The sequence below is a fragment of the Dermacentor silvarum genome, chromosome 1 (assembly GCF_013339745.2).
Source record: "Dermacentor silvarum isolate Dsil-2018 chromosome 1, BIME_Dsil_1.4, whole genome shotgun sequence".
In the NCBI taxonomy this organism is placed as follows: domain Eukaryota; kingdom Metazoa; phylum Arthropoda; class Arachnida; order Ixodida; family Ixodidae; genus Dermacentor; species Dermacentor silvarum.
Genome location: NC_051154.1, coordinates 163,493,975 through 163,509,083, shown reverse-complemented (window position 1 = coordinate 163,509,083; position 15,109 = coordinate 163,493,975). Strand labels below are relative to the sequence as shown.

Here is a 15,109-nt window from a genome sequence, read left to right as displayed (position 1 = left end):
AGAAGTTCTTTTTTTTTTCATGTATAGATTTTTTTTTCTTCAGTGAGGCTAGCAGAAGGGAATGTTGCTTCAAAATTCTCATACAAAGGCACCCATGTTTTTCTCTTCTTGGTGCAGGCGTGAGTACATGCCATGGCAGGGCCCGGACCCGGACAACCGACGAGGTCCTGACCCAAGCTTGCGACGAGGCCCTGACCCCAAGAACCTGGCCAGTAAGGAAGGAGCCACCAAGGCCAGAGGTCCCCAGGCATCAAGCTTGTTCCGCCGAGGGCCCCTCAAGGACATAACCTTCCGCTCCTTCCTCCGTGGGTCCTCACTATCTTCAGGTGGTAGTGACTCACCACAGGGCTCAAAGTCCTCCTCCTCCCAGCAGTGATCCGAACAGGACTGTACCCATAGGCTCGACTTTCTGTGGTAGCGAAAGCCAAGGTGTAATGTCTTGCGCCTTTTGCTCTGTCTGGGTGAAAGTAGTGCATAGAAACTTCACTGTTTCCTAGTTTTGTTTTTCACCCATTTACCCAAGAACACGACTATGACTTGTCCCTTGAAAAATACTACCGTTCTGCAAAAAGCTCTAAATGCATCTTTTAAAACTGACAGGCAAGCTGCATCTGGCATTGAGGGCAGAAAAAAGCCTAGTGCAGACATGCAGCACTGCTGCTCCATGTGGCACATTTATTTTAAATGTGATGACTTGGCAATGTAGTAGAAAATGAGACTATAATTTTTGCCCTTTTTGCTTGTGTGATCTGGAAATGTCTATAAATAAGAAAATTTAGTGCTTCACTATCGGAAAATCTGCACAGACTAACCTAGCTGTTACAAATACCAAGGTCGAAATGCTGGCATGTTAGCACTGCCACACGAAGCTGCCACCGAGTGCAGGGCCATGCCCTTGGTGCCTACTTGGTACACATGCTCACTAAAAGCTTGTCAAAGCGCCAACCATGAAATGATAAGAGAAGGGAAGTGTGTATGCACTGGGAACAGGACCTAATTTGTTGTAGCTGGTGCAACTCGAAGCTTTAAATGTGTACTGTGCTTGTGCTCAAATTGGTGATGATGCTTTTTTTATTTTGACTGATTCAACTAAGCAGGCTATTAATGTTAAATGCTCTATTTTACAGTATACACTACAAAATGTCTTGGTTCAAAATTTGCGACCAACAAATTCTTTGTATATGCAAGAAATTTAAGTTGTTGCAGTAAATATATGCAGGTTACTGTAGTGTCTCACAAAGCATGAAACAGACAGCCCTTTTCATTAGACGCAATTTAGGCTTGGCAGTTAGCTGACCTAATGCTGTGATTATGGTCTCCCCCTGTTAAAAAAAATATAGAATGGGTCGTTTTAGTGTCTTGGCAAAAAAAGTAAATGAATCACATTAGAAGTAATGAGTGTGACTAATGATTGAAAGGCTTCATAAATTTTTGTCACCAGCATCCAAGCAAGTTTTATTCACTTGTTCTTATTCAAGCCTTGAAGCTATTTGAATCATAAGTAATGTTGGTGGGTCCACATATTAAACTCCTTGATTTTCATGCTTTATGTCTGTAGTACTTAAACCAAGTCACTTGTGGACCACTTCACACATTTTTGTTTTTGGCAACCAAAATTAGTGTCAGTCTTATTGCAGGAACCATAGAATAAGGAAGGAGCTACATGTTAATATATTCTCCGATGTGTGTGCCCTGCTTTACCCACTCGCAGGGAAATGCCAATATACCTTATCACATTGATTTTGCACATGTTTCACCCCATTGTAATATTGTGCTGGTGTTCATGAGCCTGCATATTGGCGTATAATTCATGTACACTTTCATAATGATGAGAAACATGGACAGGCAAACATGAAAAATGCCACTTGTGGCTAAAGATGGCCATAATGCACACAGTTATGAGCTGCAGTGCTGTGCAGATCATTAGGTCTGCAGGTGTTCATAGGGATAGATTATTACTTGATGCATTCTATAAAATTGTTTTGAAGCGACTTATCGTGGAAGCTTGGGCGTGTTGGTGATTCATTGAAAAAAAAGAACACAAGTTCAAAATAGTCAGGGACATGAAAGAGCGACATGCACACAGCGCTGCGTGCATGTCACTCTTTCGTGTCGCTGTCTATTTTGTGCTGTTTTTTTATTTTTTTCTATAGAATTGTTTTTCTGTAAGATAAGGGGGGTGAGTGATGCCTCAGGGAACAACTATAATTTGGGCTATTACTGCAGGCTGCTAGTAACCATAGTGGTTGTATACAAACACACAGCACTGCAGCAAGAGGAACGAAAGATTATGCACATGAAAAATAAACCAAGAGAGCTCTGTGCTGCCATTTCTTTTTTTCTTCTTGTCAACCATCTTTTGTCCTTGGTCTATTGGGTGATTCATGAAGTCTAAACGTCCTAAAGCCACACTAGGGCTATTAGAGGCACCGTTGTGGATGGTCAGGATAAACTTTGACCACTTGTAGTTTTTAACATGCAGCTAAATCTAAAGGCCAAACTACACGTACGCGTGCCGGCGCGTGAAAGCTCACGCTCACGCGTTTTGCGTTTGCCGCGCCTCGTGAGTAATGGCAATTTCAACCTACAGGACGCACGTCAGCACACGCCCGCTTAGCTCACATTTTCGCCTTGGTAGACATCGTTTCATTTGGTGCCTCGTGCCAAACATACCCAAGCCAAGACAATCCATTAGCAACCATCCTGTTGTTGCTATGCGGACGTGTCTCGTTAGCCCTATGGGGGCCGGAATCGCAGAATGATCTCGGACATTGGACATGCTATGCGCTTATAACTAACGTTTCAGGTGAGTTTAGAGAAAGTGAAAGCTCATTTCAATAATTACTGGCGATCAATGCGAATAAGAACGTAGCCATCACGAGAATTCACGCTGAAGCGAGAGCCATGGGTGCCACTATGTTGGATAACGCTATTTCTTGGCGTGCGTAAACATTAGATATCTGTGCTCGAGCCGCACTTCGACACGTGCAATCTGTCCTGCACCATCTGCGCGTACGGGAGGTGCGTGGGCACGAGCCTTCGTGTCCTGGCACGCGTACGTGTAGTTTGGCCTTCAGCGCACAAGCATTTTTGCTTTCCACTCCCATCAGAATGCAGCCACCGTGGCAGGGAATCGAACACATCACCTACCTCCTGTTCAGCAACAGAATGCCATAATCACTGAGCCACATCTGTTGTCCTTCCTGTACTGTGTGTTTGCAGTGGATGAAAAATTATATGCTAGGCTTTATAGGGTTAAGTGGCTTGTGCTGAGAACAATGGTGCATTCTATTCATTCTCTGTGAATGGGCCTCCAAATAATTGTTACCTGCAATCGCTCTCTTGTTCTACTATGCTTCAGTGGAATGACTGACTTTCCAGAGGTTGTTAGGGACTTTTTTTTTTTTTTCACCTTTTCACTGCAGGGTAAATTTGCCTCAAGGTAAAACTGTTCCATCAAATGGCTCCTGTTATCTGAAGGGTAAATATCAGCACAAGCTGGTTTTTGGCCTTTGAGCATGAATATGCTTGCAAGACTACTACATGGGCATGTGCTCTAATATTTTCTGTTTTCAAAAACGAAAGAGTGCTAGCTATATACTAGGTGTGCGCATGCTTGGATATAAAACTTTTTTTTGTTAAAAACAGAAGCTTATTGCTAGCTGTGCAGTAAAGCTTTCTACTACTGCACAGACATATGCTTGGATATAGCATTTCCTGCTTATGCTGGCAATGCGCTTAAGTCAACCTTAATTTTTAGTCAGTTGAGTGAGATGAGAAGGCTGCATCTATGGATACACAAAGGACTGTCTTCTAGAGTGTCATCTTAGAAGCCATACAGACTGCTCATATTGTAAAAATTCTTCTTAATGTGTCTCCACCACATTTTTTGCGCAGTAAGTTTAGGCCAGTAATGTTATGTTTTACTACACCACCTGTATAAGGTGTGGATAAAAATTTATGCCTAAATTTTTACTCTACAATTCTTGACATTATAACCTATGGAATGCTTAACTGCCTATGTACAAAAGAAAAAAAAAAAAGATGCCTTAACATGCAACAGTGCTCAAGCTCCTTTTGAAGAATTGCAGAAATGCTTTAAGAGGAAATGGTTCCGTCCCATGCTGATTGAGCACCTTTTCACCCTCAGTGTGTGCGATTCAGGATGGTGCTGTCTTCTTTTTTCTTGCATTTTCTTTGATATACTGCCACTGCTGTTTATTAATGAAGAGAACAGCAGGTGCACTTTTGTTTCTAAATGAACGCCTGTCTTAACTTTCAGTGACATGTAGATTTATTATTGTTTCATCAGGTTCAAATGCCCAAAATCAATTTTTGAATGAAGTGCTTGCACATAGAACTCTAGATATAATTACTATACATGAATACACACTCAGTAAATTGGCATTAGATACTAAAATTAACTTGCACTACTAGGAACCCGGCATGAGCAATTATTTATGTCACAAACCTAAGTGATTGTGTTTAAATAAATAAAATTTTAAAAAGTTGTTAAATTATAAGTTGTAGCCATGCATAAATATTGTCAAATAAAACACATAAACAGTGTTTTGGAAACAACTCAAAATCAAAGTTGCACTCTGCCATGCAGCTTTTTATGCATGGTGAGCAAAAAAAAGTCATGCCAAACTGGAACCTTTCTGAGACTGTCTAAACGAAAAATCAGTTTTGACATCAAGTAGCATGAATTGAAATTGTGTGTTTCATAGAAGAATTGTTACTTTGTCCTGCTACTTCGTTAAAAGAGTACTGACACAGAATTTTTATCTCTCTTTTCTTCTTTATTAGATAGCTGCCGACTCTGTAATCTATGAAGCCTCATTTTTTTTAAAGCACAACAAATAGCTAATTGCATCATCTTTAATGTGACCACTTCAAAACATGGGCCATGTTGCATGTGGGTCCAAGTTTGTTGAGCCAGCTTCCTTGTTATATCACAGGTATCAGACAGAGGTGGTGGTCACATAATATCACAAACCACTGGCACACAAGGCACAGGTTGGTCAGCCCAGTACAGTGGTCACTTGCCACGCCAAGATCATCTCACTGGAAGCTGAGCGTATCAGGCATCTAACAGGATAATCGGAGAGAGAATGTGGTCTGCATTCTGCCAGAAGTGACAATAGTGCTTGACCACATGAGATGGTTTATCTCACGTTGAATGCAGAGGAGTGCAGAATAGAGGATGAAGAATGGTCCACATGGCAGTGTGCATCCATCTTTTGGCAACGCTGTCACAGTGTGGCCTATGACCACTGCACCTGATGTCTGCATCAGCGATTTGTGATACCACATGACCACCAACTCTAATTTATGTGATGTAATTAAGAGTCCTGCTCAACACACACTATGCCATGAAGCTGCGCTCCACATGGCGCACATTTGAACTGGTCACATTAACCCTTTACCTCCTGAATTATTTTAAAAAGAAACTTTCTCAAAATACAGATTTATTTTAAATGCTTGATAGAAGCAGCACATTAAATAAATTCCAGAAATACATTCAGAGCGCTAAATTTAATTTGAGAATGTGCATAAAATTTTTTTTGATGCTAATGAAAGTTGGCTTCACTGCGCTTCTTGAAGTTCGCTTTTTCAGTTTCAGTTAAGCAAAACAAAAAGGTAATGTCCCAAATATGACTTCTGTGGCCTGTGAGAGTTGTGACACAAACGACTGTCATGTGGGATCACATTTAGTCGTGTATGACCCACTTGGTGTGTTTTCGTTTTGTAAACGTGCCCCACGAAGGCAACGACGATGCCACTTTTCTTGTTGTCAACTTTAGAAATCCTTCCGCTGATATTTCAAATTTTTTGCAGTGCCATCTGTGACCAAAATACAGAACTAGACACGTGGATGCACTCAGATTGTCCTTGGTGAGATAAATTGACACTTTTTACTGCGGCCTAGCTCGCTCATCCATGGTAGCCGGTGTGGAAAATGTGTGAATACACACTTCGCTCGTCTATGGGAGGTAAAGGCTTGAAAAATGAAATAATCAATTATTTGATAAAATTATTATTGATAATTATCTGATATAGCAAAATAAAAACACGACACAAAATTTTTGTGTGTCAATATTTCTGTAAGACAGTTCATAGGGCAATTTAAGTCTGTGCATGTTCCGTCCACTACATGTGTACAATGCGACCCACTATTAAAGGGAACACACAAGTGTAGATCACATGTGAATTTTCCCCTTTGGCAAATGTACAATTGCCCAGCTTTGCAGCAGATGACTTGTGGTTGGTGGTACTGGACTCTTTCTACACACCTGTGCAGTGCATTAACATTGCTTCAGCCGGCACATGCACCTAGAGCGCCAGCAAAGTGAGAGCCACACGTTAGAGTGTTCTCTTTAAAGGCACCCTGCAACATTATTTTAACTGCCAAGTGTTGTGCAACAACAGGTTCCTTGTATGGCAAATCAGTTCTGCAGAAGTCCGCAAGGTGGAGAAAAGTTCATGAAAGGGAAAAATTGTCATCTACCCGACTATAGCATTAAGCTACACAAGAAACCCATATGGGCTTCTCAAAAAGAAAGCTTTGCAGCTGAAAAAAATTCGCCCTGGTCTGAAATTTTTCAACTGCAAAGCTTTCTTTCCGAGAAGCCTGTATGGGTTTCCTTTGTAGCTTCGTGCTACAGTCGGATGTGTGACAATTTTTCTCTTTCAGTTTTCTTGTATAGTCAGTCCTGAGGTAAATGAAAAAATAAAGACAAACGTGAGCAAATGAAAGTTATTTAACTTACAAATTCGATGTAAAAGCAGATGAACAAAAAGGGGCATACCCTTTCGCATTTCATTCATCCTACGAGGACTTGCGCTGCTTCTAATCAAAATGTTGCTTACGTTAACATAGTGGAAGCTGTCGTCCCATCGTGGTTTTCCCATCGTGGTTTTCCCCCGACAACCCGTAGCCACACTTTTTGACAAGCATTGTTACTGTGCTTAGAATCTCCACGTGCGTAGCACGTTACAGCAGCACTGGTGGTAACATCATGTGATGCTTTCAACCACAGAACCCAATAAATATTTATGTTCTGTCATTTTCTTGCAGAAGGCGAAAAAAGAAAATCTGGTATATGCAAATGATTCTTGCTGCCAATGCCTTTGTACAAGCAGATAGGTAGAACATGTTTGTTGAAATGCACTCTAGTTGACGTAAGTGTCACAAGATGGCACCGGCAGTGCTCTAGTGTGCTATTATTCAGTACGCCATATTATATGCTTATGAGCAGGTTAAAACTCTCTAGTGAGTTTCTCTCATATGACAGAATTGGAACATAATATCCTGCAATGAAGTGATGTGCTATGCATCATCCCATATGATAAAACACCTTTAGAAGAACCTGAATCACCATCGAACCTGAATCGCCACCAAACCCAACACGGCGCGAAGTGAAGAGCACACTTTGTGTTAGGGTGCCTGGATGAGCTCCCTCTCAGGGGAGAAAGAGCTCATAAAACACCCTAGTGTGTATAAACTGTTGGACAGTTTACGCTTACAACTGGGACCTTGTCCCAGTTGTAAGTGTTTTTTTTTTTTTTTTAATTTATATTGCGAGCAGCTGAGACCTCTTTATAACTCTAAAAATCGTAAAAGACAATTTTGTTTAAAAGTCGCGATTACATGCATAGCATTAACATATACAGTATCATCTTCATGCCCAACCAATCAAAATGAACAGCATGAACCTATATGTCATGTGCCTTCTGTCTCACATCTGCTGACGAAAATCATTGGTGTGTGGACGTTGCAGTTGGCAGGTAAACTGATTTCTGGAGAAAATTAAAATCCTAAATGCTCTGACCTCGGTACTTTCACTGCCACTGAATCATCAAGTCCTATAATAAACAAATATGGAATGAAAACAACATGCATTATTTGCATCACAGGGCCCCTTTAACTGTAGACCACTCTGCACATGCACAGAGCATTGCAGCTAGCTGCAGCCTGGCATCTCTACATGTGTATACTTGAAGCTTTTGCATATTCATGTTCAAAAGTGCTGCTGAGTTGTTGCAGTGTGTAACTGCATAAAGATTGTTTGATGTTTCGGGCAGCAGGAAATTTCGTGAATAGAAAGCACCGTTAGCATCCGTTTAGAGGCAAGATGGTCATTAGCGCTGCATGGTGATAGTGCAACTGGATGTTAAAAAAGACATTATTTAATTGGTTCAGGAACCATTTCAACAGGTGTTTAACAAAGAATGGAACAAGGGGTAGATTAATGGGAGAAGCACTACCAGGGCAAGTCCAGCTGATTGTTATTGTGACAATGTATGGTCCCTATTGATAGTGTGAGAATAACACAGTATGAGTCATAATGATTTATTTATTGGTTTGTTTTTCTTTGAGCGTTCAGAGCACTTTAGTGTCTTGAATCGGCATTCAAGGGCAGTATTAAACAATGAAAGCCTAAGTTCCTAATTTGTGGCATGTAGTCTAGAAGTGAAATCTTGTAATGTCTACTTTCTCTGACCTATCTTATAAAGCTGATATGTGCCTAGAGAAATTGTTTTGGTGCTTTTTTGTGTTTTTGTAGTTCATACAAAGAAAGTAGCAAGGTGTGACGTTTCTAGGGTGCAGTTTTTTTAATTAAAGCTATCTAATATTAGTAATAGCAATATAACGTGCATTTGCTTATTCATATGGCTTTGACAGGTTTGTAATTACTCAGTTTCTTGAGTAACTTATTCTGAAAAATCCTGAAGGCAATGAAAGAAAGCAAAATGACAACTGCTTGGAACAAGACGGTGAACATGTGTACCAAGTGAAGCAAGTTTATCAAGGATGAGCAGACTAGTCAAGCACATCTGACTGAGGTTTAGACCCATGGTAAAGAGCACATAGTGCACACTGTTGTCACGTGCACATAAGATGAGACTATTTTTTCACTATGTGCTGCCTGAAAGCAGTGTTTCGTCCACATGTTACAATCTGTAAAGAAAATACCCTGAAACACAATGAAAGGGATGAAGTAGTTCACAAACATTGCTTATACTTCATAGCATTGAACCATACTTCATTAGCTGACATTGCCATCCTAGACTTGGCCAAATCGGGCCTTTGTGTGAAAGAAACGTATACTCAACAATGGCTAATTGTGTACATCATTTGCTCTTTTGTTTCCCCTTACCCTCAGAGCCTACACTATCATATTTGTGTAACCTTTTGTACATACATGCAGCAGCAGATATCTATTTTAGAAATCATCGTTTTCATAATGTAACTGCCATTTTCATTGTGTGTGGTTGTTTCTGTAAAGAAAGTAGCCGTGTGTCTGTGTGACCAACACCCATTGCAAAACATATACCTGTACAAAGTCATTCTCATTGCAGTTGAAGCTTACATAAAAGAAAATGCAAAGCACGCTAATTTGCTGACATGTAATGCAGTGCTACCTAATTTTGGTGGCACTGACGATTATGCTTCCATTCCTTGGCAGGCTAAAAATACAACTGCCATGGAAATGACCTGCATCTGCTGTAGTTCAATCTGTGGTCATACCTATGGGTCTTCCCTTATTGCATAGCTTAAATGAAGCCACTTTCTTCACAACTCATACATTGAGAACTTCATTGGTTGCATTTACGTGCTTAATCTATTTGGTTTTCAGGCCAACATTATGTAAAATATGAAGTGCACGAGATTTCCTCGCAGACCTCATTTCAAGATAGTTCCTGTTTTTCTGGAATTTTCACAAATCAAAGTTGTAGGTCGTAGAGCTTTGCCTCTTCGGCTGCACTACTTGAAGAGGCAGAAGTTACTTTCATTAGAATTCAAGTTTAATTAGCTCTTTATTTATCTTCACTAATTAGCATTACAACTAATTGCTTTAGGGCTTATGTTGCAGTTGTGGAATCTGAGCCAGTCTGTGCTAAACCTATGTTCATGGTTAGAAATTCTCAGGCGAGTGCCAGTTTCAGTATAATTTCATCCCAAAAGGGTGCACTAAAACATTGACGTTCCGAGTGTTATTTTCCCAAGCAGGCCTTTCTTACACACTTCACAATAAAACTACAAGAATGCCATTGTATGGTGTGGCACATTTTGGGAATAGCCATCTCAGAAGTAGTGCTAGTCCTGAGATTTCTATGAAGTAGATTGACCAGCTTCAATTGTATAATCACAGCATGTGTCCTGGGGTGATTAATGAATCACTAATTACTGTTCAGCTAATTGGCCTGGCTTTTCAATTTCATTGCAATTCATCCATGTCGTTTCACTTTGTCACCTATGTAATGTCCTGCACGTCAAGTAATCCTCCTGAAAAGATGAAGCTTCACTATCTACAATAGGTGATTTGCAAATTCTAGTTTAAGCAAATGTGATCTGTACATATAACAACAGAGTGCAGAAAGTGCACCTTATCTGAATTCTGGTGTATGTTTAAGTGTTAACATGAGTTATGTTTCCATGGAAGTGTATGCACTCTGATGCACACATGTACGTATGTGTTTCTCTTAATTATTATTTGAAAGCAGCCAGAGTTTATTTCTGCACAAATATAGAACTTGCACTTATGATCTAAATTTTGTGTAGTCATGTGGTGTCTGGGCATAGAATGTGCACACAAGACGCATTAGATTTGTTGGTGCTGCCATTTGCCAATTTAATGTTCAGTGATAACACAGTGCATGCATCACTGATGCATGGCATGAAGTTCATTTATGAATATAGTGTTTTGTAGATTCAGGTTGCAGAAGCAATGATGTACATCACTGTTGTTGTAAGAGATGCATATGCTAAGACTGCACAGCTTGAAATATTATCATGTTACCTTCTGTAACTGAAGGTTAAAAAGTCTCAAGTGTTTCAATCATTTCGTCCATGGTAACCTTTGTTAAGATTTCTTGACGTCCCATGTACATGATAACAAAAATGTATAGGCCAGGCCAGGTTAGGACTGGGCCTTTGTCCATTTTGTGTACTGCACTTAGGTTTATGACAGATGCCAGTCGTCCATTTTTGAAACAAATGCTCATTGATAGGTGCAAAGCAACTGGTTTCGTGAAGTGTACCGTGTTTGGATATTTTTATCTTGTTTGCAGCATTCATATGAAAGTGGCACATATGATTGTTAATGCAGAGTTGTCTTATTGCAGTTTTAAACATTCACACTGATACGGCTTGGAGTGCAGTGATATGCAGTGGGTAAATTCTTCTTTTTGTCTTGCACAGTGCCAAATGCAGTATTCGAGCACCTGAAAGTTGCTGCTGACTATTAATTATTGTTGTGCAGCCTTTGTGCAGTGTTATAGCTAGTGTATTATTGTGACACACTGGCCCTTGTGGACACACTGCATTCACAAAGCATCAAATTTCAGAGCTTAGAGATATGAGCTACAGTGTATGGCTTGTTGTCATGGTATGTCATGATACCCATAAACATTCCACATGAGGTTCTGCGCATATTTATAGACATTTTTCCCAGCTAGTTATTGGCATTAGCTGATACATCCTGCTATACCGGTGAGTGCATTAGGATGCAATGGCAGGTAACATCAACCATGAGATCTTCACTTGTAGCTTATATCTCCAGATTCTGTGCAGACAATATATTGCAAGTCATGGTGAAATATGTGTGGTAAGTTAAATTCTATTTTAAAAATATGTTGGCATTGCTAAATTGTATCAAACAATGTCTTACAGCCAGGCCCATTAATTTTTGTTCACTCTTTCACGCACATTGTGTACACAACAATGTATTTATGGCACATATCCTTTTATTTACTCAAAGGCACCTGAGTGTCCTGGGTATGTATTATTTTGTTAAAGCAAGAAAAGCTGTCCTCAGCTATGTGAATAAGCAGATAACAGTGCAATTATGATAATGAAAATAACCCTCTGCAGTGAGGTTCTAAACGAAGTTGCTGTGGTTTCATGTGGCATCGATAAATATTACACATTTGAGTAACTGCTGTGGCTACCAACTTTGCTAAGGCATAAAGTGTGTGCTTGGGATGCACCAAGTTATCAGAGTTTTTTTTATATTCAGCATTTCTGAGGTGTTCCTTTCATTAACCAATATTTCACATGTGCACCATCACCACACCAATAGTATTGTTTTTTACCATTCATTTTGCACCTTGGGACAAGAATCTGGCTGCTGATTGAAAACTGCAGCCAGTAGCTGTGCTTGGCTGGCCAATCATGAACAAGGTCTCCGTCCCACTGCTAGAAGTGGCCAGCTGATGTGTGTTTAAAAGCTTTAATAGTCATTTATCAGGAATGTATTCATTGTGCTTGTCCGAACCTTGGCAACTGTGGCAGAGCTCCTGCTACGCTTGGCTGTGTTTGCAAGTGCTAATATAACACTGCACTTGTACAGCCAATGACTTCAAGGCCAGTATGCCCTGTAATGCTTGAATACTTTGTACTTGCTAGAATAGGATGGGCATCAATGCCAGTTTTGTTTGGCGGTAGCATGGTTCATCATGCTGAAATCTTTACTACGATAGATAAGTTGTGACAGAGCTTAGAGATTGTCGGCTATTAATGGCAGATGTCGAGGTGCTGCTTGCTTGAAATACAAGGTATTTTCAGATAACAATGAACTAAGTAGCCCCATGACCACTTTTTATTTGAAATGAAATTTTCATGTAGTTATAGCGGAGTCTTTCTGCAAGAAAAGACTGCAAGTGAGAAGGTGCATATTTGTGATTAGCAAATTTTGCAGTTGCTTGAAGGGTTAGAACAAAAAAAACTAAAACACACTACCAAGCAAAGTTTGTTATGACAATTTAGGATCAGTTGTTATTAAGGCTAGTGCAATTTTGAGATTTCTGTGGTGCAAATTAAATAAAGGGGAAAAAATGGGGCAGAGTGACTCCAGGAGCGGGCTCTTTTGAATTAGGCGAAGTGGAGCAGCTTGCAACTATACAGTATGCTTATACTAATACAAATAGGTCGAAACTTTCTTAACTATTATTCCCTCAAATGGTCGTGTTTCATTTTTTTTTTCATTGTAAAAAATTTGTGGCTACAAATAATGCAGATTTTTGTAATTTAATGCTTAAAGAGGTCAAAATTTTTAAAACTATGAAAATGGGCATTTTTCAAACACCATAAAGAACTTGTCAGCTTTAATTTCTGTCAAAATTTTTCTGAATGGTGACCACCCAAGTAGTAATTAACGAACTCAAAAGCATGCTGCATCATCATCAAGTTGGAAAACTAACACTGTATCTGAATTTATGTATTGTTTTTTGTGCCATCAGGAAGAATCATAATTCTTTTTTAAATGTCACTCTAATTTCAATCCTGTAGTATTTGGTCGCAACATAACCTGGAGATGTAAAAAACTATTTTGCTCATTAGCTGGCAAGAAATTAGCCAGCTAATTTCAACAGATGCAATTTGCTATCCCAGATGAAAATTTTGTTTGCAAACGAAAAATGGTCATGGGGCTGCCTGGTTTATTCTTATCTGAATGTACCCTACAGGAACGTAGCTTAAAAGCTGCAAGAAAAGCAGAAAATTGTACTGTGTTCCGTGTTGCATAATACAGTAGAACCTCATTATAGTAACCAATTAGCAGTAAAATATAGACAAGGAAAGAACTATTGTAAACACATATGCAGGCCCAGTTTATCGTGATAAGTGCATAAGTATAAACTATAGGCCAAAATAGTTTTTCTTGTGTGTGCATGTGTGTTATCCACAAATACCATTTTTCTCAACTTGAAGGCAACCATATTTAAGACCAGCTAGCAGAAACATGAATGCTAAATTGCTGTCTTGGCTTTAATGAAGCAGTATGCTTTAACAAAAAATGTACTGCTTATGTTACTGGATGCTGGAAAATGTTTGCGTAAGCACAGGTTTATGGATATAACGAGAATAACAGCACACTTGGAGTTCTTTAGGTGGCAAAAATAGTGTTACAATTTTCACTTTCAGACAACTCCTAATAAGCAACCATATTTTAATATATGTACATATAGTAACAAGCTTCTTCTTATGACAAGGGTGCTGATTATCTTTTTTTTTTCCCCAAGAGATTACTGTACTGAGGTTGTACTGTATTTAAAACATTCAATCTTGTAATGTTATATTCCATCATTCTAGGCAGATTGCAGACAATTTTTTAAACAGGCATAACATGCATTTAATATGCCAGCAGTGTCTTCAGATACATTCCATGCTTACCCGTTCCTCTATTTTCCCTGGTCACCTTGTTAAAATTCTTGGCTTTATATAATATTGAAAACTGGACATGTCTGCCTTTTCTTTCTAATGTAAGTGGCTAAGAAAAATGTTTTATTTTCAGTCTCACCTGTTAAGCTAGTTGCATAGGCATTTTGGAAGTCTTTATTAGAGGAAGAGTGCTTGTTTGCACCCTGGTGCAGGGAATATAGGCGTAGCAATCAGATTGCAGAGGTGTACACAACCAACATTCATAATCTGAAGCCTCATCTTGTGAAGTCAAAACCATTATGTTGCCAAAGCAAGGCTACGTCTAGAGATCTGTGTGTATTGCAAAGTACAAAAAGGTGAAACCCGTCTTCCTGCCCCATAAATGCCTTTCTATATCCCACAAAACAGGATCCCAGGTAGTACAATGACAAATTTGCCAAATTTTCAATCCTACCATCTGTTTTCTGCACCATCACCCTTCTATAACAAAAGGCAAGACATTGTTTCATGCATTGCCTAAGAAGTGTGTTGGCACTTGTTTTGTGCTGTGGTTCCTTTTAGAATAAATGCTGTCCTGCCTGATGTCCATGTTCCTTTATTTTCACTGTGTGCGTGCTCTGGGCTTGGTTGCTCAATAACAAATACGTCATTTTAGACAAGAGAATGAGGATAGCATAGAAGCAGTCATAGAGAACAAAATAATCCAGTCTGCAGTGGAAGTCAGTGCCATAGCATTAAGACAGAATTAGAAAGCTCTCCACGACTGGATTAAAGTGTAAAGGGAGGCTAATAAAGCTGCTTTCCTACTCTTTAGTATGCTTCTACACTCCAGCCGCCAGAAACTTATATTTACTTGCATGTACGATTGTCCATGTTCAGAGCAGAAGATTCCAGGAGCCTGGAGAGAGAGTGCAAGTGTGTGGCATGGCAACAGGAGTTCTC

The 15,109-nt window shown here is 39.6% G+C and overlaps 1 protein-coding gene across 1 annotated transcript in view; it reads left to right on the top strand.

The window, feature by feature from the left end:
• LOC119436338 (uncharacterized) overlaps positions 1-14,751 on the top strand; it is a 79,191-nt gene extending 64,440 nt beyond the window's left edge. Inside the window, exon 18 of the mRNA XM_049657038.1 lies at positions 118-14,751. Coding sequence (XP_049512995.1) covers positions 118-376 — 259 coding nt within the window. The 3' untranslated portion in view covers positions 377-14,751. The remainder of the gene's footprint in view (positions 1-117) is intronic.
• Positions 14,752-15,109: the final 358 nt, after the last annotated feature.